The 23,366-nt window shown below is 45.1% G+C and overlaps 1 protein-coding gene across 2 annotated transcripts in view; it reads left to right on the top strand.

Moving 5' to 3' along the window:
* The window catches only part of TMEM163 (transmembrane protein 163), a 207,530-nt gene that overhangs the window by 116,885 nt on the left and 67,279 nt on the right, over positions 1-23,366 (top strand). For both annotated transcript variants that reach the window (XR_004319799.1, XM_032479346.1), the window contains exons 3-4: positions 6,275-6,318; positions 7,726-7,817. Coding sequence is in view for 1 of the 2 variants with exons in the window: in XM_032479346.1 (XP_032335237.1) it covers positions 6,275-6,318; positions 7,726-7,817 (136 nt within the window). In the remaining variant the exon portion in view is untranslated. The remainder of the gene's footprint in view (positions 1-6,274; positions 6,319-7,725; positions 7,818-23,366) is intronic.

Below are 23,366 nucleotides of genomic sequence, written 5' to 3'. Positions count from 1 at the left end.
GATCATGAGCACCTGGCCCCCAGACCTACTGGCCTCTCAGGATTAATGATGTTAACCCCGTGACCCCTCCCTCTTACTTCACCATCAACCAATCAGAGAATTGTGCACGAGCTTATCACATACCCAGGGACACCGGTCTCACACCTGGCGTTTAGAAATACCTTGTTGAAACCCTTTTGGGGAGTTTGGGGGTTTAAAGCACAAGCCACCTGTCCTGGTATGGGTGCCTTTACAATAAGCTGCCCTTTGCTTCACCACAACCGGAAGTTGGTTGATTGGCTGTGCTATGCACGTGCTCAGCTACGCATGCGCACAGGCGAGCAGACCCGAATTTGGTTGGGTAACGCAGGCAGAGGTCGGAGCTAGAGCCCTGGCTGGCAGGTATGTGACTGGCTTTGGGGAGGTCAGTGAGTGGGTGTGGCTGTAGGGGGGAGGTCAGCACGTGGGGCTCATCCATCACAAGGACCTAGGTCTACTGGGAGTGTGACAGGTAGACCCGCGCTGGCTACATGTCGAGAGTGGGGAGGCAGAGGGTTGGTTAGGCGGATGTGGGGGGTGGGATCCAAGCAAGACGCTTTGGGAGTTGTTTCCTATTGTTATAAACCAGAATTCAAGTGCGTCTTTCGTTGCAAAGTTGCCCAGGTCACCATCACAGGATGCTGCCCTCCCCGTAGCAGTAGCTCAAGAGCTGTGTTTTCTAACCTTTCCATTCCCGCTCTTGCTGTGGGTCACAGGTTATTGTGGGTGTGGGATGGGGGAGGGGCTGTATAGCCACTTCTTGGTCATGAGAAAGAGAAACTCATGATCATCCCTGAGGTCTTGGCCAAGGCTTCCCTGTCCACAGACAGACCCGGAGGCTTGGGTGGACAGTGCCCACAGCCTTTCTGGGCTGATGAAGAGCTCTCATAGGATGGTGCAGCTTTTTGTAATTTGCTGAGCCAGATGTGACAGTAGGAAGCGTCGTGGCCACTGTATATGCAGCACAATGAATTTTCAGCAGGCGTTTTGCTGGGAACTGTGTTTATGGAGATGAGACAACTGTCCTTTCCATTAGGCTGCTCAGGGCTACATCTGAAGTCCCACCCTCAAGCCTGCCGGGTCGGCCACGTCCCCAGAGGGGCCAGGCAGGTGAGTGAGGCCAGCTGGGTCCAATGCTGTGGGAAAGGCGGTTCCCAAGAACACGCCCCATCCAGACGCCGCTGGAAGGAAGGGGTGGCCCAGCATCGGCGGACTTCTCGTTTTCAAGAGAAGACAAAAATTCAGGTGTTCCGTTTTTCCCCCTAATTTGTTAAGTCTCTTTACTTAAAAATGTGGGTAGCCAGTTCTGATCTTTGAAAAACACTGTATAGGTCAAACTGTTATTGAACCAAAGTTGGGTCCACTCGCCCTCGTGCAGTTAAGCCAGACTTGATACTGGGTTGTGGTGAAGGAAAACTCAACGTCAATTGTAAAGGCGCCAATACAAGGAGGACCCGTAGCTCTTGCTCTAAAACCTCGCACTCCCTGAAAGGTTTCAGCCAAGTACTTTTAAAGGCCAGGTGAGGGAGGGGGCGTTGCAGGGTGTGTTATCAGCTCAGGCACAATCTTCTGATTGGTATCAGCTTGGTGTCACAGGGGTTAACATCATCCATCCTTAGAAGCCAGTAGGTCTGGGGGCCACGTGCTCATGGTCATCAAGTAGTTAACATCTTCCATTTGGTGGGGGGCTTTTTTCCCCCCACATCTGTTAAACAACTCAGCAAATGTGCATCAGGTGCTTTTCTCGGTATTTCAGAGAGGAGCTAAAGCAGAGGATATGGGGGAGAGGTCTGCCAGGGGAGGGCCCCATTGGGTCCTGCTCGGTTACAAAACAAGAGCTTTGGAATTTCATCCTCAGGTAGCTTTTTAGCAAATTGTGGTCCAGACAGATAAAATATAAAGCTGCTACTGCACTGCAGCCGAAGGTGAAGTAGTTTAACGGGCTAAGCAGTTTTGTTGATTTGTTTTTCTCCCTCTTTTCCTTCAGTGATGAGCGAATTCAACATCCTATTCCTCGTTTCTGTAGTACGTTATATTCTTGTTTGAGTGGGAGAAAGTCTACCAGCTGTTGGAGGTAGTCGAAGTGAGTCAGAACGTTAATCAGTTCATTTTGACTCCTCAGCTCCACCCGTTCTGCCGCCGAGATTGGAGCCAGCATGACGAAGGGGGATGATGGAGAGATGGGTTGGCAAGTTAGTGACGTGGCTGTGGGTGAGGTGGTTGCTAGGCATCGGAGTGACAGAGGTGGTCTAATTAAAGTGGGATTGATTTATTAATGGAGCTTTCCTGGGCACATGATTTAGCAACTTGGAGCTGTTACGGGGCCTGGGGTGTTGCTAAAGAGTGCTAAGGCTGAAGATAATTATTGCCTGACTTCGGTGAGAATGACAGATGGGTCCTCATTGTTGGATAAATTTCGCCCGCAGTTGAAATGGCGTAGTTCTTTGTTCCATCCTTGAGGGGCGCTCGGCCTTGACCCACTGTTGCTTTGCTGGCTCCTGACCTCCCTGTGTATTTCCAGGGCACTCTGTCTGCACCTCCCCAACGCTCCCTCCAAGCCTGCTGCTTACTCAGCTGCGTGATTTGCATGTGGCTTTGCCTTGACAATGGGTTGCCTGGGTCCCCTCCGTTTTCCAGCTGTCCTTCTGTTTGAATTGAAGTTTCCAGCTGAAGTGATTTCTGGCTTGAGTGGGACTTAGTTAAAGACAGTCTGGTCTTTAACCAGGCCTGTGTAAATATTTATTTAAGACTTCTGTTGTATGTGTGCTTCTGGGAGTGTAGCTGTCATTACCCCCTTGACATGTAAATGAATGTAGAGTGTAGGACAAGCAAAAAGCCCGGGAGGCCCGAGGTCCCTTAGATGGGGAGTGACGTTTTGCTTGCGTGCCTGGCTTGCCCGCCCCCACCGTGCTTCTGAGAACTCCTCGGGGCATTTGCAGGCTGCTCATGTAGGTGATTTGGCCTAGAGAGATGGATTTCAGAAACGGAGGCATAATATAGACATGTATGTATTAGGCATTGGCTGTTAGCCAGAAGCTTTCAGGAGCTCACAATGCGGCCTGCATTTTGTCTTGAAAACTGGGGAGTTGCTCCCAAAACCTATGGCCGTGAGGAGGACCCTTTAGTGTACCTTCGATTCCCCACACAAGCTTAGCCTTTTCCATCGCAGTGAGGAAGCCACCTTATAAGTAAATGATGGATGTCAGTGTCTCCCTTCTGTTAAGGACTCTAGGTGAACCTGGAGCCCTCGTGCTCACCTTTAACTTGGTACATGGGGAATAGAACAACAGGCCTGTTCCACTTGTGCTCTAAGTCATGCATCCACTGGGCAGGCTTAGCTCACACAAGCAGGGTTTTCCAGTATAATTCTGAGAGTATTTGAAACCAGGGACCTTGACACCCATGGAGTTAGGGAAACCCTGCCTTTCAGTGGCCATCCCACCATCTCCTTTGTTGAATCCAACAAAGAGTCTCTGAGACAAGGTTGCTTGAGGTTCTTAATAAAATCACGTGGGCATCTACTTCTTTGAAATCAGTAGCCCACTCTTTCAATGCCTGGTATTAACAAATAACTTGATTAAAACAGTTTAAAGTAATGCTTTACTGCTTAGAAAGCAGGAGGTGTTCTGTGATGGCCAGTGCAGTGCTTTTGCAGCTGTTGTTGGAAAGCAGGTTCTGGTCTCATTGAAGAAAGAATTTAGAAATGAGACTCAGAGGTCAAAGCAAAGCAAGGATTTATTAAGCAATAGATAGTATGCTCTCAAGGGAAGAGCAGGCAGATCAGGTGGGCAGTTGCCCCAAGTTTCTTTGGCAAGCTGGTTATATGGGGGAGTAAAAGTCAATGGGCAGAATATTCATTGGTGGGGAAGAGTTTGGGGTTGTCTTTCCTGGTCTTCATCCCAGCTTCACCTTTCTGAGGGGAGCAGGGAGTTTTTGTCCTTGTTTAGTCTTGATGAGAAACTCAGATGAGGAAGTCAGATGTGAAAGGTTACATTTGGATGCTGGAGATTCCTGTCTTGTCCTGCCTTTCTTTGCTTGCCTTCAGGACACTTGACAACCCAAAACGTGTGATTTCCTAACGGTCTGGAGGTTCCTGCTTCTCTGTGTCTGCCCAAGGACCCCCACTGTTTGCAAGATGTATGGTTTCCTGCCGTTTGGCCGATTCCCTGCTTTCTCTGCTCACACCTAACTACTTGCCTGCTCCAGCACCGCTGCCCCATGCATTCTGTGCTGCCCAGTCCAGACAGTGCAGGTGGAGACGGAGCACGAGGTCCGGCCCCAGCAGCTCTTTATCTGTGACACATATTGAGTATCTGTGTAAGCTTAGTTAATAGGAGTTAACAAGTTTTCTGTTACTGCCAAAAAAGTATCCACAAAAAGCACACAGTTAAGATATCCTACAAAACTGTAAAGGGAAAAACCAGATACTCGTTTCAGTTTGTTGCTATGAAATTTTATTAAGCTTAATTCACAGTTACTGAGCCCTCATTGTGTGCCAGGCTTGGTGTCTTAGAGGGCATCTCAGTGCTCAGGGTGAACTGGCGAGGGGTCTGCTGCCTTTTTTGCACATGCCCAGCCAGCCTGTGAGTTGAGTTCTTTGGGAAGGTCCGGTGCCCCTTTGCACACCTGTGTTGCCTGGTAATGCTGCAGGGGTCCCTGCATGGCTGGCACTGCCCTCCTCCCTGGGCCAGTCAGAGCTACAGCAAGGATGACCGGAGCAGCTCATGTCACCAGCACAGAAGGCCAGGTGTGTCATGATGGCACTCACCTCACACAGCCCGAGCACCTGAGTGTGGCTGAGGCTCAGGAAAGGCTTGGAAACTTTGGGAAACCAGTGGTTCTCTCTTGTCCCAGTGCTGTGTTTACTCCCATGCTTGTCTCTACTCCTCTGTCTGTGTAGCAAATGATGGCCAACCCTCTGTCCAGGGTTTCCGAGTTTCAGTACCAAGTTTCCAGGTTTCAGTACCAAGTTTCCAATTCCAAGCATAAATTGATCAATGTAACGCTCAGTCTCAATTCTTAATTCACAGAAAATGAAATATGCTTGGGTCCCACTGGGTCAGATGACCCCCTTATGGTTGGCGGCAAGGGTACAAGGCATAGTGGGGCTATCTGGGGCCCATTCCTGGACCTTATGGGTAAGGCAGAGAGCAGCTCCCAGAGAAGGGACATGTGCTGAGCTGGGTGAGAGTCCAAACAGGTAGTGGCCTCCGTGCCTGTGTCCACGCCTCTCTTCCTCTGTGAGTGAGCACTTGAAACACTGGTGCCCAGAACAGTCCTGGCTGACCCACTAGGTTGGGTTTCATTCTCTATTGGTGAGTGGACATAAGCTGGTTAAATATGGCTTTCATGTGAAAATCTGCCTTTAGAAAGTCAAACTGAGAACCATCTTTGAAGCTGGACGTTGCTTTGGCACAGAACAGATCACAGAATTAGGCAAGAGTGCTACCCAATTGACTTGCCCTCTGAAAGATAGATTTTTTTTAAATGAATGTTTCATTTGATAAACTCGGTCTTCATGTCTTTTTCGTTTTTAATGGGGGGAAGGTAATTTAGGTTTGTTTATTTATTATTTAAACAGACGTACTGGGAATTGAACCGAGGACATTGTGCACGCTAGGCATGCACTCTACCCCTGAGCTATACCCTCCTCCCCTGAAAGATTTTTGAATATGGATGAAATATGTTTTAATTATAATTGTGGCATCTGCTTTTGTAAACATCTGTCATTTAATCTAAGATGATTTGTTACTGTTTTTCTAAATAGTTTTATTGAAGTCTACACTGGATTTTAAGCTCTGGTGGTCACGAGAATTTCTGTCCACCTGTGCCAGCAAGGTGTCGGCATGTAGATATTACTCCTAATTACTTTTACGGGAACGGTTTGGATAGTGCACTTTCACTTTCAAAGTTTAATATGGTTTCCGGCTCTCAGGTCCCACTTGCCAAATTCTCAAAGTCTCAGCAGTCATTTGATTGACAACTGCTTAAACATTTTCATTCTCAGGCTGGCCCTTCGGTGCCTCAGAGCACACTGGGGAGGGAGGTTGGTGGAGATGGAGGCTGGGATCTATTCACGTCACTCTTTTTTCAATTCCCAGATTTGACAAGTACAGTTAATCTTTAATTTGATTCTCTTGGAACGTTTCCATTGATGTTTTAAAGGGCCATATCAAATATCTGAATAATCTCACAAATGAGAGAAAATATCCATGGGGTCTAAAAATATTCTGAATAATATTTTCTTTCTTTTTAGCTGTCTCCGTTATGAGGTACAGCGCCTCTGCTTTTGGGTTTGCAGTAAGTAACTGGAAATGTACTTTTATGAAGTCTTGCACGTTTCTCCCCAAGCCCACAGACCTCACACTGGCCTCTTAGTTAAGAGGGTGGTTAGCAGATGACAGGCATGACAAACATACCTTCTATAGAAGTAGCTTCTACAAACAACCAGAATTTAATAGACATGAACTGCCGGAACACTGTGTGATTCTCAAGAACAGATCTGGGCAACCATGTTTTCTGTAGCTGGTTAAGAGGATGGTCTTCTAGGGTCTTAGCCGTTTTTTCCCCCTTGGGGTTGTGGATTGGAAAATGGGCACACTCTGGAGCGAGGTGCTTGCTGGTGTGGGTTAAGATCGGGGCTCCTGGTGCTAGGATTGGGTGGTCGATAGCCAGGCTAGGGGTAACCTTGCTTCTGAGCCTGCTTTCTAATGGGCACTGGTTAGAGAAAATGGGTCTCAGATGCTGAAAACTGGGGTGAAGTCTCCCCACATCCCTTCAAGAGAGTGCTGGTGCTTATAATTTTCCAGAGGAAGAGTGAGGTGTGGTGCTGTGACTCCTAGAGAGAGAGCTCCTTTAAACAGCCCTCCTGTGAAGCTTTAGGGCTTCCTGTACCCAAGGATGTGTGCTCCTGTTCCCAAACCCACTTCTTCCCATTATTGTGAGAATTTAATGCTTTGGGGCTTGCAGATTCTTTTTAGATAAATCTTTTGAAAGGTGTGGACTGTCTCTCCAGAAAAATGCACACATGTACACATACACTCACACAGTCTTTCTCACACATTCCCCCTCCCTCCCTGCCCGGCTGTCTCTCACTCATGCTCCTCTCTTTTCCCTCCTTTCCTCTGTCTCTTTTTCCCCCTCTCTCACACATTCACTTGTGCATTCAAACAAGAGCGCTGAATTTTGTATCCCATTTCAAAGTGTTGGCACACTTTCTGGAGCCCCTGGGTGACCCCACCCTCACCCTTGGACCCCAGTGGAACAATCCCACGAAGAGCCAGAAACACAGAATCCTCACCCTGAGTCTTTTACTTGGGATGTACAGAAAAATACTGAAATGATCTTACCCGCCCTGGGGACCAATTTCACATGTGTCAGAATAGGGTAACTGCCCCCTCCAGAGTGCTGGGAGCCAGGGGCCCCGGGGGCAGAGCCCACCACGCCACACAGTGTGGTTTCTCAGGCTGTAGGAGCAGCAGGAGGGACCCGTGACCCTGGCACCGGCAGGCGTGCTGGGGTGCCCTGGCTCAGAATTCCCAGGACCCACCTTGAGGGTGAAGAGTGGCTGGTGCCGTACTGATGGGAGCCTCTGTCCGCTGAGTAACTCTCTCAGATGTTCAGAATCACAGAACAATTGCCTTGTGTCTTCACAGTTGTGTCCTATTAACTCTGGACAACCACTAATGCCGTGTCTTCTTCTCCTAGTTTGATGCCATCCTTGACGTCCTGTCGTCAGCAATTGTCCTGTGGCGTTACAGCAACGCGGCCGCTGTACACTCTGCCCATAGGGAATACATGTAAGTGGATTTTTATCTCCTTCCAGACTGCAGAACCCTTGCAAATGAATGTTACATAACTAGGCTGTCAGCACAGCTTACCCTGCAACTTTGGTCCCAGTGATGAGAACAAGGTACCTACATGGCCTTTGAGAGTGGCTTGTGTGTTATCAGCCATTGGATAGACCTCTTCGGGGATGGTCGGAGAGATGGGATGTCTCTTTATAGTCTCTCTGTTCCCTCTTCTTGAGTCTGGAGTGAGTATTTAAAAGTTCATTTGTCCGTCCATCCGTCTATTCATCGATCAGCCCACACACCAATCCATTCTTTTTATTTCTTTGTTTAATTGAACTATAGTCGATTCACAACGTTGTGTTAGTTTCTGGTGTACAGTAGAGTGATTCAGCTATACATATATACACTCCTTTTCATATTCTTTCTCACTAGGGGTTACTACAAGATACTGAATATAGTTCCCTGTGCCATACAGTAAGTTCTTGTTGAGTATCTATTTTATATATAATACTTTGCATCTGCTAATTCCAAATTTATAATTTATCCCTCACCTCCCCTCTTCCCCTTTGGTAACCATACATTTGTTTTCTATATCTGTGAGTCTGTTTCTGTTTTACAAATAAGTTCATTTGTGTAATTTTTTAGATTCCACATATAAGTGATATCACATGGTATTTTTCTTTCTCTTTCTGGCTTTACTTAGTATGATAATCTCTAGGTCATTCATGTTGCTGCAAATAGCATTTTATTTTTTATGGCTGAGTAGTCACACACACACACACACACTCACACCCCCACACACACCCACCCACACCCACACACACACACACACACCCACACACACACACCTCTCCCACATCTTCTTTATCCGGTCACCTGCCAATGAACATTTAGGTTGCTTCCATGTCTTGGCTATTGTCAGTTGTGCTGCTGTGAACACCACCAGTCCATTCTTGCTCCCATCCTCTTTTTCCTTGTGTTACCGGAATCTTTGTTCCCTTGACTTTTCACGCTTTTGCTTTTTAAGTAAGATGAGTTCTTTGCTGTAATTTACAGAAGACCTTCTAAATTATTCGACTTGTCCTCTGTCCCTCCCTGTATTAGAGGGTACTGGTCGCCCCAGTCTCCACATGCTGTGCCGATAATACTGTCTTGGAGGTACTTGAGTTTGTGACCGTAAAACGTGTCTTTTTCAATTGCCATTTCTTTAGTCTCTTTGAAATTCCCAGGATGATAACAGCGTAGGTTCCAGAGTCAAATTTGTTGGCTTTGAATCTCAGCTCCACAATTTGTTAGCTCTGTGACCCTGGGAAACTATTCTGACTGCTTTACGCCTTGTTTCTTCACCTGAAAAGAAGGAGAAATAACAGTACCTCCTCACAGGATTATTGTGACTATTATGTGAGAGAGATACATCATATATCATGATGATTATAATACAATATTTTGTTATACACATTAACTTAGAACAGTGTTTGGCATATAGTTCACTACTATCATTATTAATTATTAAGCGAGCTCTCCTGGGACTGAGCTGTGTATGGTCATTAGGGCAAGAGTTTTACTCCACCTTTGCAGTGTTTGGACTGTTGAATACAAATAAGTAAGTCCCTGTGGTTTGTGGTGGTGCCTAGACGGAAGGTACTCTTGATAGAGATGCTGTATCATACTCAAACGTACAAATGTTAGGTGCCTGAAGTTGCATGTGCCAAATGGAGAACTTTTGAAAGATGATGCTGTAACTGGTTGGAGAATGAGAACAAAATTTAGTTTCATTACTGGCTTCATATAGGGCACTGAAACTTCTCTTAAGCATTAAATAGTTATTTTAATGTGCATTGGATGTTTTTAAAATTTTTATTTTCTATTTCTAATGGAGGTAATGGGGATTGAACCCAGGACCTCAAGCGTGCTAAGCAGGCGAGCTATACCCCCAAGCCCTGCACTGGATCTTTTAACAAATATAATTCAAGTATCGAATCTGTGTTATCACAGGTATATTGTTTAGGATAAGGTTAATTTTTGAAAAAGCGAGTCAATTTATTTGTTGAAAAAATTAGGAAACAATAGTAGTAAACTGGTTTTGTGAAATTTCAAATGATGGTCTTGTAATGATCAAAGTTGAATTAACACTGGTCTAGCTGAAGGCGCAGCTCATGCGCCAGGGTGCTGCTGGCTGGTATTTGAGGAATATAGTGAGAATAGTCTGGAGGGTATAGTGCAGAGATTGGCTCAGCCTGCAAGAACTAGTTAGTCCCTGTCCTGTCAGAAGAACATCTATTCTATCATTCTGTAGGCGCCCTATCCAATATGGCACCCCCTAGTGGCTGTCTTTGCGTTCACACGTGGCTAGTTCTAACTAAGGTGTTGTATGAAGTCCGCACCAGATTCCAAAAGCATGATAAGAAAAAAGAAAATAAGCATTTTATTAATAATTAAAAAACAATATGGATTACATGTTGAGATAAGAATATTTTGGATATATTGGGTTAAACAAACTTAAAATTAACTTTGCTTCTGTTTACATTTTTAATGTGGCTTTTAGAAATTTAAAATGACATGTGGCTTATGTTTCTCTTGGGCCTTGCTCTCAAAAGAGAAAGCTCTCCCCTCTGCCTTTCTTGTTTTAGAGCTAATAATCCAGAATTTGATTTGCAATTTTAGAAGGAATTGAGTTCAGTGTTTCTCAATTTCTCTCTTCTAATTTGCTTTTTTTATCTGATTTCCTTTATGCTAAAATGAGCCTCTTACATATTAGTCACAAAGCCACAAATTATTGTGGCTTTTCTGTAGTGTTGGGATCTCTGTGAGCATTCACCAGGTGGCCTGGAGTTTTTCCAAAATTAAGACTGATGACAAGGGGGTGGTGTATAGCTCAGTGATAGAGTGTGTGCTTAGCATGCATGAGGTCCTGAGTTCAATCCCCAGTATCTCCATTAAAAATAAATAAATTAAAAAATAAACCTAGTTATCCCCCCTGAAAACAAAACAACAACAATAAAAAGAATGATGACAAGAAATGGCGTTGGTTTCACTGTTTTGCATAATCCCCAAATAAGTACCATTGAAAAAGTATGCCTGTATTAATATCCTAAGCAAAAACTCAGAGTTGCTTCGATAATTCCCAGGTAACAGTTCACATGATGATGCCAATGAATTTATTTGGAGATTCTTAATCTAGGGATTAAAACGACACTCACAATCCTCTGTATTGTTGGCTTCATTTAAAGGTTTCATCACTGGCTCATCCCGTGGAAATTAAAAATTCATGAAATCACTGCCAGCTGAGAAACTGATGTTTGCATATTAATGAGCATGAATGAATTATGAGAAGCAGAGCCAGAAAAGCCATTGGTTTTCAGTTAGTTGCTGGAGAAATAATATTTGAGAGAATGGGGAAATAGCTACCAAGTGCTTAGTTGACTCTTCTCATTTTCCCTACTTTGACTCTAAGCTTCAGAGTGAATCTTGAGCTTGGACTTGACAATGCAAAGAGGGTGGGAACCCTCCTCAGCCTTGCTGCCTGGTGGCTGTGTGTGCTGACTGTGGGTGTGATGGGTGTTTGATGCTCAGAGGAAGAGTGTGCCTTCAGCACCACCACAGAGCAGAGAGTTTTGTTTTATACTTTTTTTTTTTAAATGCAGGGGGGAGATAATTAGATTTGTTTATTTATTTATTTGGTTTTTCAGTGGAGGTACTGGGGATTGAACCCAGGACCTCGTGCATGCTAAGCATGCGCTCTACCACTGAGCTGTACCCTCCCCTGCTACACTTTTTTTTTATTGTGGCAAAAAAAGTGCATAACATTATATTTACCATCTTAGACATCTTAAGTGTATAGTTCAGTAGTGTGACTTATATTCACTGTTGTTGTTGTTAACAGATTTCCAGAACTTTTTCAGCTTGTAAACTGAGACTCTACACTCATTAAACAACTCCCTGTTTCCCTCTCCTCCGAGCCCTTGATAACCGCCATTCTACCTTCTGTTTCTGTGAATTTGACTGCTCTAGGTTCCTCAAATACATGGAACCATACAGTATTTGTCCTTTTGTGACTAGCTTATTCCACTTAACGTAATTTCCTCAAAGTTCATCCATGTTGTAGCAAATTTTAGAATTTCCTTCCTTCTTAAGGTTGCATTAATACTCCGTTGTATGTGTAGACCCCGTTTTGTGTATCCAGTCGTCTGTTGATGGATATTGGGGTTGTTTGCACCGCAGTCATTGTGAATAAAGGTGCTGTGGACAGGATGTACCAACATCTGTTCGCAGCCCTGCTTTCAGTTCTTCTGGAAATACGAGCTGAAGTGGGGTTGCTGGGCCATCTGGTAGGACCATTTGTAATGTGTTGAGGGACCTCCATACTGTTTTCCATAGCAGTCGCTGCATTTTATAATTCCACCAGCAAGTCGTCTATTTTGCAAAGCTCCGAATTTAATCAGTCACCTTCTCGTGGTGGGGAACGTGTGTGTGGAGAGGGTGGACCTTCGGGCTTATACGTGGTCAGAGTTTTCAACAGGTGACTGGGATGGGAGGAGGGACAAGAGAGTCATCTGTTTGTAGGGGAGGGCTTCTAAGACGACACCAGAATGTCCAGCTGAGTGAGGGGGGACAGGAGGACCATGGCGAGGTTAATGAATGGTCATCTTGGGTTAGAAGTCCTGCCTTGGTTGGTGGTTGTTGGTGTGTGGCACTAATTTGATAGCAGGATACTAAGAACCAGGAGTTCACAGGTGGTTCATTTATTGGTGTGGACTTAGGGTGGGAGTGGGTAGCTGAGGGAGGGTGAGGACAGAAGATCAGGGAGGTGTGTGAGGCCAGGTGCTGGCTGGGTGCTTCATCTGGGATTGAGGGAATGTTTGCGGTATTCAGCGAGGAGATGATGGCGGCCAATCAGGACCTGTTGTCATCAGCGAACAAAGGACAGGGTCAGGAGGTAGCCGGGCAACAGTGAGGGGGGTGTGGTGGGTGCTGTATTCTGAGGGCAGCTGGGGATGTTGCAGGAGAAAGTCAGAGAACTGGTTTGGAATCCACCAGAAGGAAGACAGACTTTGAGAATGTGGATGAGAAAGAAACACTGCCTCCACTTCCAAGGTAGGGAAGGCAGCTTTCTCGGGGAGAAACCAGGTTTTATTAGGGCAGGAGGTGAGGGGAAGAGGCAGAAGAGTCTGGGTGTGCAGAGACTGGGAGTAGATGACAGTGTTTGGGAGCAGGGCCACACAGGGGGCCACGGGGGACTGTGGTCTTAAGGGTGGAGTGGTGACCGTTGTCCTGGTGGTAGTGGATTGCCGTGAGGCCACACAAAAGAACAAGGCACTGTTTGTACACTTATCATCTCTGAGATCCATGAGGTGAGAATGCCTGGTGTCAGATTGTGTTCAGGGTCTTTTCTCGTTGGTTTTAACAAAAGAGGTTTGCATCCACATACACTGTTTGGTCACATGAAAAAATCTCTGCAAGCACACAAAGGAGCCTGCGGCAGGATCGCCTCTGGGAGGGGGATTGGGGACAGAGAAAGAGGGGAGATGTTTTTCTTACATTCCTTAGACCAGAGCTGTGACGTGATCTTTGTCTGCATTGTTTAGTATGGTCGCCATTAGCCAGCCACACGTGGCCCTTGAGTCCTTAACATGTGGCGAGAATGATCGAGGAACTGGATTTTTAACTTTAATTTTAACTAAATTTAAGTAGTCCTGTGACTCACAGCTACCATACTGGACGGTGCTTCTTTAGCTAGTTTGACCATTTTTAACCTATTTCTAAAAACCAAACCAAGTTGTTAATAAAAGTCCAGGAGACTTGGAAATGAGAAAAAGCCACTGAGGGAGGGGAAGGAGGTGCTGGAGGTAGAGGGCATGGCAGAAATTACTGTGGGAGGAACTTGGCAATGCTGGATGTCGCAGGGAACCTCATGCCTGCCTTAGCCATTCTCAGCCCCGGGTACCATGTCAGGTCACAGGAAGTTCCACAGGCTCCCGCTGCCGTCACTGTGGACAGCCATCAGGATGCTTGCCACCGAAGGTACAGCTTGACACTCACTGGGGGCCGCTGACATTTTGCATACGATTGCAGCACAGGTGGGAGGCACCACTGAAGGCTCCCCAGTCCCAGCTGTCTGTTTGGGCCACGTCAGCTCACTGAGATGGAGAGGCGCAGGCAGATGGGAGACCGTACCCTTACCCAGTCTCACTGTAATTCTGCCACAGTGAGGCAGAAACACAGCCCGGGACCTTGTTCTCTTGTTCCAAATGGCCCTCCACATTGGCATTATGCTCAGCAGCATTTTGGGAAGTGAGTTTGAGTGCTCTGGAGGGCTATTCTTAGAGAGGCGTAAATCCTTTGTGTGTCTTCTCATGTGTAAAAGGTCGGGCACGCTGGTTCTCACTCAGGCAGGGTATTTGCCTTAATTTCTTTTCCAATTTGCTGAGCCAAATGCTTGGCCTGAAAACAAGCAGTTGAAAGGATGGCTTGATAGTCTTTTAATTCCTGGTTTCAGGGGCACCCTTGCTGGTTTTGAAAACAGTTCCAGAAATTGAAAAAGGAAACTGATGCCATCAAGACAGGATGGGCTGGTCATTTACTTTTGGTGTCTGGTCTAAGCGGACTGCAAAGGCAAAGAGTTGTTTACACCAAGAACATGTTACAATAGTCCGAAGTTCTCCCCCAGCCCTCACCATGGGGCATTCCATCTGACCCTAAATGGAGGGCTCTGGGAAGGCAAACTGCCTTTCTTCCGCATTTGACTAGTGCTCTTAACTTAACAAAGCTCTTGAGCATGTTTTAGCTCGAGAGCAGACCTTGAACTAGAAGAATAAATCACTTTGAGATACCCTCAATGACTGAGAGCTAATGCAAAAGGTAGAGCCTTGATGGCGAGACTTGAGCTCATCTGCCTGGAATAGTTTGGATTTAGTCTTGCCTGAAGGCAGAAGAGAGTTGCCTTCCACTGTTAGGAAAAGAACATATGAAACCTGCCAGACACAGACATGATATTAATGGGTTGTGGTGCTGTGGGCAGGATGTATTAGAGGAAGGAGTGTAGGCTTGGTCGCTGTTACAAGCTGAATGGTGTCCGCCCAAAAGATGTTGACGTTCTAACCTCTGTACCGCAGAGTGATATCTTATTGGGAAGTAGGCTCTTTGCAGATTTGACGAGGTCCTGATCCAGTAAGACCGGGCTTCTTGAAAGAAGAGGAGACACAGAGACAAAGGCATTCAAGGAAAGAATGACCATGTGACAACGGGGGCAGAGTGGAGAGTGATGTATAGTACAAGCCAAGGAACTCCAAGCATTGCTGGTAAAACACCAGCAGCTGGAAGAGGCGAGGAAGGATGCTGTCCTGCTAGGTTTCAGAGGGAGTGGGGGCCTGATGACACCTTGATTTCAGCCTCTGGGACTCCAAAACTGTGAGACGAGACATTTCTGTTTTTCAAAGACCCTCAGTTTGTGGTGCTTTGTTATAGAAGCTGCAGGAGACTAATACTATCCCTGAGAAGAGTTCTCTGTCAGACCTGCATTCACTTGCTCTGTGACCTTAAGGGATTTATTAATCTTTCATAAAGCTCAGTTTTTGCATGTGTGAAAAGGAGGGAGGGCCATGATGATATCGAATGTAACAGCAATATATGCTAAAAAAAAAAATAAGTCAGATCACTTATTTTCCACCTGTAGAGTTCTGAAAAGAAACTTTAGCAGTCATACTGGTATTTTTGACATGCACTTTGACCTGGTCTGCTCTGTTGTGTTTTTTTTTTTTGCTTTTCAAGAGTGTGGAATAAAAGAATTTGCAGAGAAAGATGGAAAAAACCTCAAATACATGCTGTGGCATATATCGAAAGTTGCTTTTGCCCTTGAGACATGAGGTAGTAGTGTGGTAAGGGCATAAAAGATTATTCTTTGATTTCCTGATTGCCTCCTGTGGACTACCCCCCACTTAATGAAACAAGACAAAACAATACAAGATTATTGTAAAAGGTTGAGGTAATTCCTAGGGGCATAAAGAATACAGTACACTGACTAGTTGTAGGACCTCCCAGAGCTAACTTTCTGATGTATGTCTTGTGTGTGTGCGTGTGCATGGTTCTATACACATACTTTTTCCCCACATAAATAGAGATGATCTATATATACCCTTTGGAAAACTGAGTTTTCTCTGCTTACCACCACATTTTGAACATCTTTCTATCTTAGGACAGAGACAATGTTACATTTTTTGATAGCTATGCAGTATTCTATGTATGGATTTAACATCTTTTGTTTAAGCAATTTTCTACTGAAGACATGGGTTGTTTTCAGTCCTTGGAGTTAGAAACAACCTGAAATTGCTGTCCTTACACATTTGTATTTTAATGCTTGTCCTCTTAGTTCTTTAGGATAAATTACTAGAGGTCTGGGTCAAATAATGTGCTAACTTACAATTTTGAGACCCAGTGTCCAACTCTGCTCCAAAAAGGTCACCCTGATTTGCATTCCCACAGGCAGGGGTGAGGCTGTGTTTACTCACTTCTGCCGGCGCAAAGGGTTGTAATTCTTTTTGATCAGAGCCGTTTGTCTGGGTGGCTAATTGAATTCTGTGTGTTCATGTGCATTTCTTTAGTTACCAGTCTAGCTGAGCATATTCTCATATGTTTTTGGCATTTGTATTTCTAGTGGGAAGTGGGTTGCCAGAGTTTCAAACGGGATGAAAGGTCTTCTATTTCCGTTCTGGGACGTTTCCCAGACTCTGGCTGTTAGAACTTCAGTGACTAAGGAAGTACAACTTCCTTCCTGCCCTGCCCCCTACTACCCATAAATATTTTTTTTTGCAGTTCCATTTTTTTTTTCTTTCATGGATCCAATTACCTGTATTTAATTTATGTATTGGTATATTTGTGTATTGTCTATAGCCCTCACAAGATTTAGAATAATGCCTGGCTTTCAGTAGATGCTGGTCAAAGAGCTGCAGAATGAAAGGGTAAACTATGGAAACCCTTCATCTTATGTAAAATTTTCATAACCTTCATTAAGATAATAAGTGTTTACTGAACACTGCTGTCTGCCAGGAATGCTGGGCTGTGGTTAGGCAGAGGTGTTATTTAACCCCTGGTAGAAAAGGTCAGTATTGCTCCCGAAGGCTCATGGCTAGTCAATGGATACAACTGGGTTTTTAAATTTTTAGTTGAATTATATTTGATTTACAATGTTGTGTTAGTTTCTGGTGTACAGCATAGTGATTCAGTTTATATATATATATATACACACACACACACACACATACACACATACATATACATGTATATATGTGTTCTTTTTCATTATGGGCCATTATAAGATATTGAATATAGTTCTCTGTGCTATACAGTAGGACCTTGTTTATCTATTTATATATAGTAATGGATGATCTGTTAATCCCAAACTCATTATTATCCCTCCCCCTGCTTTGCCCTTTGGTAATTATAACTAAGTTTTCTATGTCTGTGAGCCTGTTTCTGTTTTGTAAATAAGTTCATTTGTATCATTTTTTTTTTTTTTTAGTGGGGTTTTTAACTGAGCTCTTGCTTGCTCAGAAATTGGCTTGTAACCATTATGCAGCACTGCCTCTCCAAATGACCATCTGCATGTGTTGGTCTTATCACTTTTTTCACCCCTACCCCCACCCTGGGAAGTGCCCCTTCCTAGCAATTAGCTGCAACCCCAAATTCATTAGAGAGAGAAAGAAAGCAGAATGAAGAACTATGAAATTATCCAACTTGAAATGCAGTCCTGGGCTTTGGTTCTGGGGAAGGTGGGGAGATGGTTGGCGGTTGGCCAGACAGGGATAAACTGCCCGGGCCACCTTGGGGCAGTCTAGGAGCAGGGTTGGCATTCCCAGGAGCTGGAGGTCATGTCCCAGGTCTCCTGGCAAATGACTGCCGTGACAAACACTGCAGCCCTGCGACAGTCTCAAAAGGCCTTGCAAATGAGGACCGTTTGTCTTAGCTGCAGCCTGGATTTCTTCCATGCTTTTTGCAACTTGGGCTTCTGTTTTCGGACCAAACTGGCAGCTGGGTGGGGCCTGCTGGATCCTGGGCTGAGGACTTTGCTGTCAAGGGACAAGAGCCCATGGCTGCGCATGTCTGTGGCCTCTGGCACTTGCTGCAGGACAGGGCGTTTGCTGAGTGGGGAGCATTCTCTCTCCAAGAACACCTGGACACAGCCCCAGGGACGGGCCCACTTCACCCTGAGGATCGCCACCCTTTGGAGATTTAAGCCTGCACTGTCTCAGCGTTGGCCATCATTCCACCTTCACTCTGGGCTGCAGCAGTGGAAACCACTGCCCGTCCTTCGAGGTGAATGGACTTAGTTCAGGAGCCTCTTTGAAGCAGGGAGATTTGAGGCAGTTGAGAACGAGGCTCTTCTCTTTATAACCACATTTGTCAGCAGGAGACACTGACAGACACTTTCACTTCTCCGAAGGGTCCTGTCTTCAGAGGAGAAAAAACTCTGTGGGCTCAGCTTCTCCATAGCTGTCTTTGAAGGACCAGGGTCAGCGTTTTCCTGGCATATTTCTTCTTTCCATCCCCAGGTCTTGTCTTGCATGTTAGCTGTTGAACATGTAAAATTTTAGTTTGCCTGGTACTTACCGTCGACGACTGAGACACCCAAATGTTGACGTTAGTTATGGCTGATGGTGACTTCTTTATACTTTCTGATTTTCTGAAAAATATTTTACAAGGTGCATAGGTTATTTTTGTCGTCCTAGCAAGCGTCCTTTTGGGGACTACAAAAAGCAAGCTGGTGGAGGAACAAAGAATAAAGCTCTCTTCCTCTCTGTGATGATGCCTCCCTGTGATCATCCTCCTGGGCGCTGTTGTCCTTCCATCAGCACCGCGGGGTGCCTTTACGTACGATCACGTCCCTTGTGAAGGGACCCACCAAGGTGTGTGTAGCCTTCCTTTGGGGTCAGTGAAATTGCACTGATTGGAATTCTGGTGACTTTTATCTCCCTATCTCCTGCTTTCTCTAAATAGATGCAGCCTTCAAGCTTTTGGTCAGCATGGGTTTTACAAGCATCTCTCTGTATGATTCAGCTTATTCATATCACTAAAGGGAAGGCATCTAAAGGAATACTTGAGTTGGCTTTTGTTTTTGTTTGTGTTTTTTTTTTTTTTGGTTTTGTTGGAATAGTTTCTACCTACCTCATAAAATTTTTATGAGAATATATATATTATTATGAAAGAGGTGTATATGTATTATAAAAGATATATGTATATATAATATAGGCTCATCATAGTGTTGTTTGTACATATAGTAGGTATTGGATAAATAGGGGTTATTTTTAACAATGTGCTTTCCAGGCAAAATGGTACAAGGACAGGGGACTCAGATTAATCAAGCTTACAGAGCTGACTGTAAAAATGGGATGCCAGTTTATCCGTGGATGCAAAATATCTCCATCATGAGACCCTGTCTGAGTCTCCATGTGGTTTCTTCCATTTTCATCCCCGTCGGTAGACCCTGTGGAAATCCTGGGCATTAGAACAAGCAGGGATTAGATGAATTCAGTGTTTCATGGCATCAGACTCTGAGAGCCTGATAGATCAGTCTGTGTAACAGGCTCACTGTTCAGGCTTAAAGGGGCCACCTTTGAGACAAGGTTACTGCCTGGTATCTGGGGCAACACCCTTTGGAGGGAACCACAATATTTGTCTTTATGACCATTTTTTTGGTCTATGTTTCCCTAGCTGACCAACCCATTTCTGTTTTATGAGATTTTTCTTCAGTTATGTTTATAGTATCACTATTTGCAGACAATGGAGACTTCCCCCTCCTTTTTTTTAATTCCGTATTTTCTGGGCCCTAAACACAGAGATGTGGGTTTTATACTCTGGCAGGAACCAGGGAGCCAAGGGATTTTTGTGCAGTTCCTATTCTGATCTGCTTGGTTTGGAACTAAAAGTTTAACCTTTAAACAGTCTTCGTTACTGATTTTCTTACCACGCTCTGGGTGCTGTGTTAAGTGCTTTCTCTAATTTTTGTCTTATTGACTCCTCAGAACAATACTATGAGATACAGATGTCCCTGTTGCAGTTTTATAAGTGAGGAAATGGAGCCTGAAGGAGATGTGGTGGCTTGCCCAGAGTTAGTTGGAGGGCTGGGATTTATGCTGGTGATTTGCACCAAGCCCCGCTAGACTCCAAAGCTTGCAGTTGCCTTCATTTTGAGGCAGCACTGAGTATATCCTGCTCAGCTGGGAGCCCCCTGGGTTCACTGTGTGCTGATGACAGGTGTGACTGTGGACTCAGGTAAGCAGGACTCAGGAGAGAACAGCCGTGAACAGCCCCAAGCCTTAGTCAGCCCCACAGGGGTGTCTCACAGCTTCACAGCGGGCTGGAACGGATTTGCGGGTTGGTGAACGGATTTGCTTTCATTTTCCCTGCAGCCCAGAGAGAAGTGATTTTTCCAGTTTGACAGACAGAAGTCTCCATGTTCTAGGTCTGTTTCTGCTACATGTAACCACCCTTTGCTTTAGTTTCCTCGTCTGGTAGGTGAGGATGAAAACGGCTGTCCTACCTGCCTTGGAGGTCTCAGGAAAGGATGAAAGGGAAGCTTGTTCCGATGAGCTGAAAAGTGTTGTATGTTTGTGATGTTTGTGTGTTTTTACATATGTATATATACACATACGTATATACATGATAAATATATAAATAAGTAAAGATGCAAAATTTTCTATGTATGCTTAGATCCAACTAAACTAATAAACTTAAATTCTTTAAAACAATTTTTACTTCGGTAAGAACAATTAACATGAGATCTACCTTAACAAACGTTTATGTCTAAGACACAATGCTGTTGCTATAGGCACAGTGGCTGTATTGCAGATCTTTAGAACTTAGGCATCTTGCATAACACAGTATTTGCCTGTTGCTAAGCAACTCCCCCTACCCTTAAATTAAGTTCTTAAATACAGGGCACTAGGAGGGGAACATCTCTGAGAGAATTTCGTATATGTGCAGGAAAGTTGCTCCAAGCTTTAAGTGGCAGGGTTAACACCCACCAACCCGCCATAGCACAGACTCTTTGAGAACAGGCAAAGCTGCACTGTTTCTCTGTTTGCTACTGTGTTTGTTGCTACAAAAGGATCATTTAGTGCGGGTGTTAGCACCGACCAACATTTGTTCCTTGGCCTTTTCAGCCAAGAGCTCTTTTGCTCTTTCTGAGCATGTATTTTTAATGAGAAGACCTGAGTGAAAGGTACCTCAGTGGCAGGGATATCTCCTGAAAAACAAACATTAGCCTGACCTTACCTGCTTTTGAATCAAAGTTCAAAGCCTCGTCCTCTCCCAGGGTGACTGAGGCTGAGGTCATGGGAAAGCCAGGTCAGCAGAGGTGCGACTCTTCCAGGGTGTGCAGGCACGTGCTGGCGTCTGAGATGGAGTGCCTGCAAAAATAGCAGCGGGGCGGAGGATCTGTTGACAAGTCCTGTCTGGGAGAATGGATGGAAATTAGGAAGATGACATATTTAGGTATTGCAATATCCCCCTTTCACCCCTATTTTGAGTAAGCATCTTGTGACTCTAGTCAAGACCAGTCAGGCTAAATACCTGGCTCTTCCTCAGGGTCCCTCTGGCTGTTCAGATTGACAGCTCAGCAAAGGTGGGCACGGAGAGAGACTCCTCTGACTTTTCCAAGTGTAGTAAGGATTCACAGACAAATGCATCTTGAGGAACTTACATGAAATGGCAGTGAATCTAAACTTCATCCTTATTCTGAGTTCTCTAGGTCGTCTGCATTTCTGAAGGATGAATGATAATCTCAGCATCTGGTTTCTGGTCACAAAGGTGTCCTGTCAGTTTAGTGCGCCTTCGGTTTCCTATGCGAGGAGCTAAGATTTGTTGTGAAAAAGTCCAGTTTTCCTAATCAGATTGCCCTCAGGAGTTGCATTTTCTAACCCCTGACTCTGATATGTACTCACTGATTCTACAATGAATTACTAAGTGTCTGCTAGGTGGCAGGTGGCTTACGAGGCACCAGGAAACAAGACCCTGTTCTCACAGACCTAAAAGGAGGAGATGGGACGGGCAGTAACACAGCTGCAGAGAGAATTAAGAGCTGTGAGGGAAATCAACCAGGTGATGTGACAGAGAATGTGAGGATGCCGTCTCTGAAGCTGGGGGTCAAGGAAGGTCCCAGAACTGACATTTCAGATGGTAGGACGGAGTCTGGAGTAAAAGCATCCCTGGGCAGAGGAGTTCGTGCAAACAGAGGGCCTGAAGGTAGGAATCAGCTTAGTGTGTTTGAAGGTCAGAAAAACAGGTCCTTGAGGCTGGACCCCGTTAGCGGTGGGGCAAGGGGGAAATGAAGATGGGGGTGTGAGCAGGGCTTTGGGGCCCTTGGGAGGAATTTTGTTTATAAGAGCCGGGAGAAGCCTTGGGCAAGTTATTAAGCCAGAGGGTGAAGCGATCTGATTATGTAATTAACGTTGGAGACCTCAGGTGTTTTGTCCTAAGGGAATTCTGTATGTTGTTTCTTTAAAACTGAAAATATTTTTATTCCTTTCAATGACTATAACTGTGATGCATATTTGCAGAACAAATACATTTAAATTAATACAAATTTTACAGCAGAGCTTTGGTCTCATTTGTACTTACCCTTAACCTTTCCTTCCTCCCCCGTCAAAGATGATCACAGTGAACAGTTTGGTGTATGTTTGGCCAGGATAATTTCTCTGTAAAATACAGTTCACCACCCACATGCTTTCCACACACACACACACAGACACATGTGACTGGATGTAAATGAAAAGAGGCTCTTTCTGTCCATACTGTTCTGGAACCTACTTCTTTCTCCTAACGTAAAACCCAAGGACATGTAAGAATCTCCTGCCTGTATATCAATATTCTTTTTAATGACCTCACGGAGCTCTGCTGTTGACTATACCATTATTTATTGTGTTGTCTCCTGCTTGGAAATCTGAGTTGTTCCAGCTTTTGCTGTTCTGAGCTGTGATGCCATCGATTACTTGTGTGTGTGACTCTCGGTGCCCCTCTTTGTGTATTCATTCCTGTAGGCCCTGTGTTTGCAGTGTGGGGTGCTTTCTTGTTTTATAACGAGAGACAAGTAAAACTGCAGGTTTAAAAACCCCTTAGTGCATCCTAGCCCAATCTGTGTTCTGAATGAGGGTGCAAGATGGTTTGTTGGCAAGAGCGTGTCTCACACAGGAGACCTCCAAGGACAGTGGGGCTGTTGCTTGCCCCTGATCTGTGACCTTGGTTGTTCATGGCATGGCCATTGTGATGGGAAATGCTGCCAGCCACTAAGGCATGGGAGAATGAGGAACATATGCGGGGAGTGGTAAACTCACCTACTTGATATGCACATCAAGCCAGCAGGATTCCCCAGGCGCCTGTCAGTGTGCGGGCACAGCTGCAGGTCTGAATGAGGTTGCTTCCCTGAATATCATGAGTAACTAAAGCCAGAGACAGGCTTACAAACAATAGACTACACAAAGCTCGGTCTGCCCTCTGTGTAATTAACCTGCGATTCTGCATTTCCAGAAATGTGATTGCTGGAGGCAGTGGCAAGCACGTTCAGGA

Source organism: Camelus ferus, chromosome 5 (genome assembly GCF_009834535.1).
Source record: "Camelus ferus isolate YT-003-E chromosome 5, BCGSAC_Cfer_1.0, whole genome shotgun sequence".
NCBI classification, from domain to species: domain Eukaryota; kingdom Metazoa; phylum Chordata; class Mammalia; order Artiodactyla; family Camelidae; genus Camelus; species Camelus ferus.
Note: the sequence above shows the minus strand (reverse complement) of the source record. Positions and strands in the feature narration are given on the sequence as shown.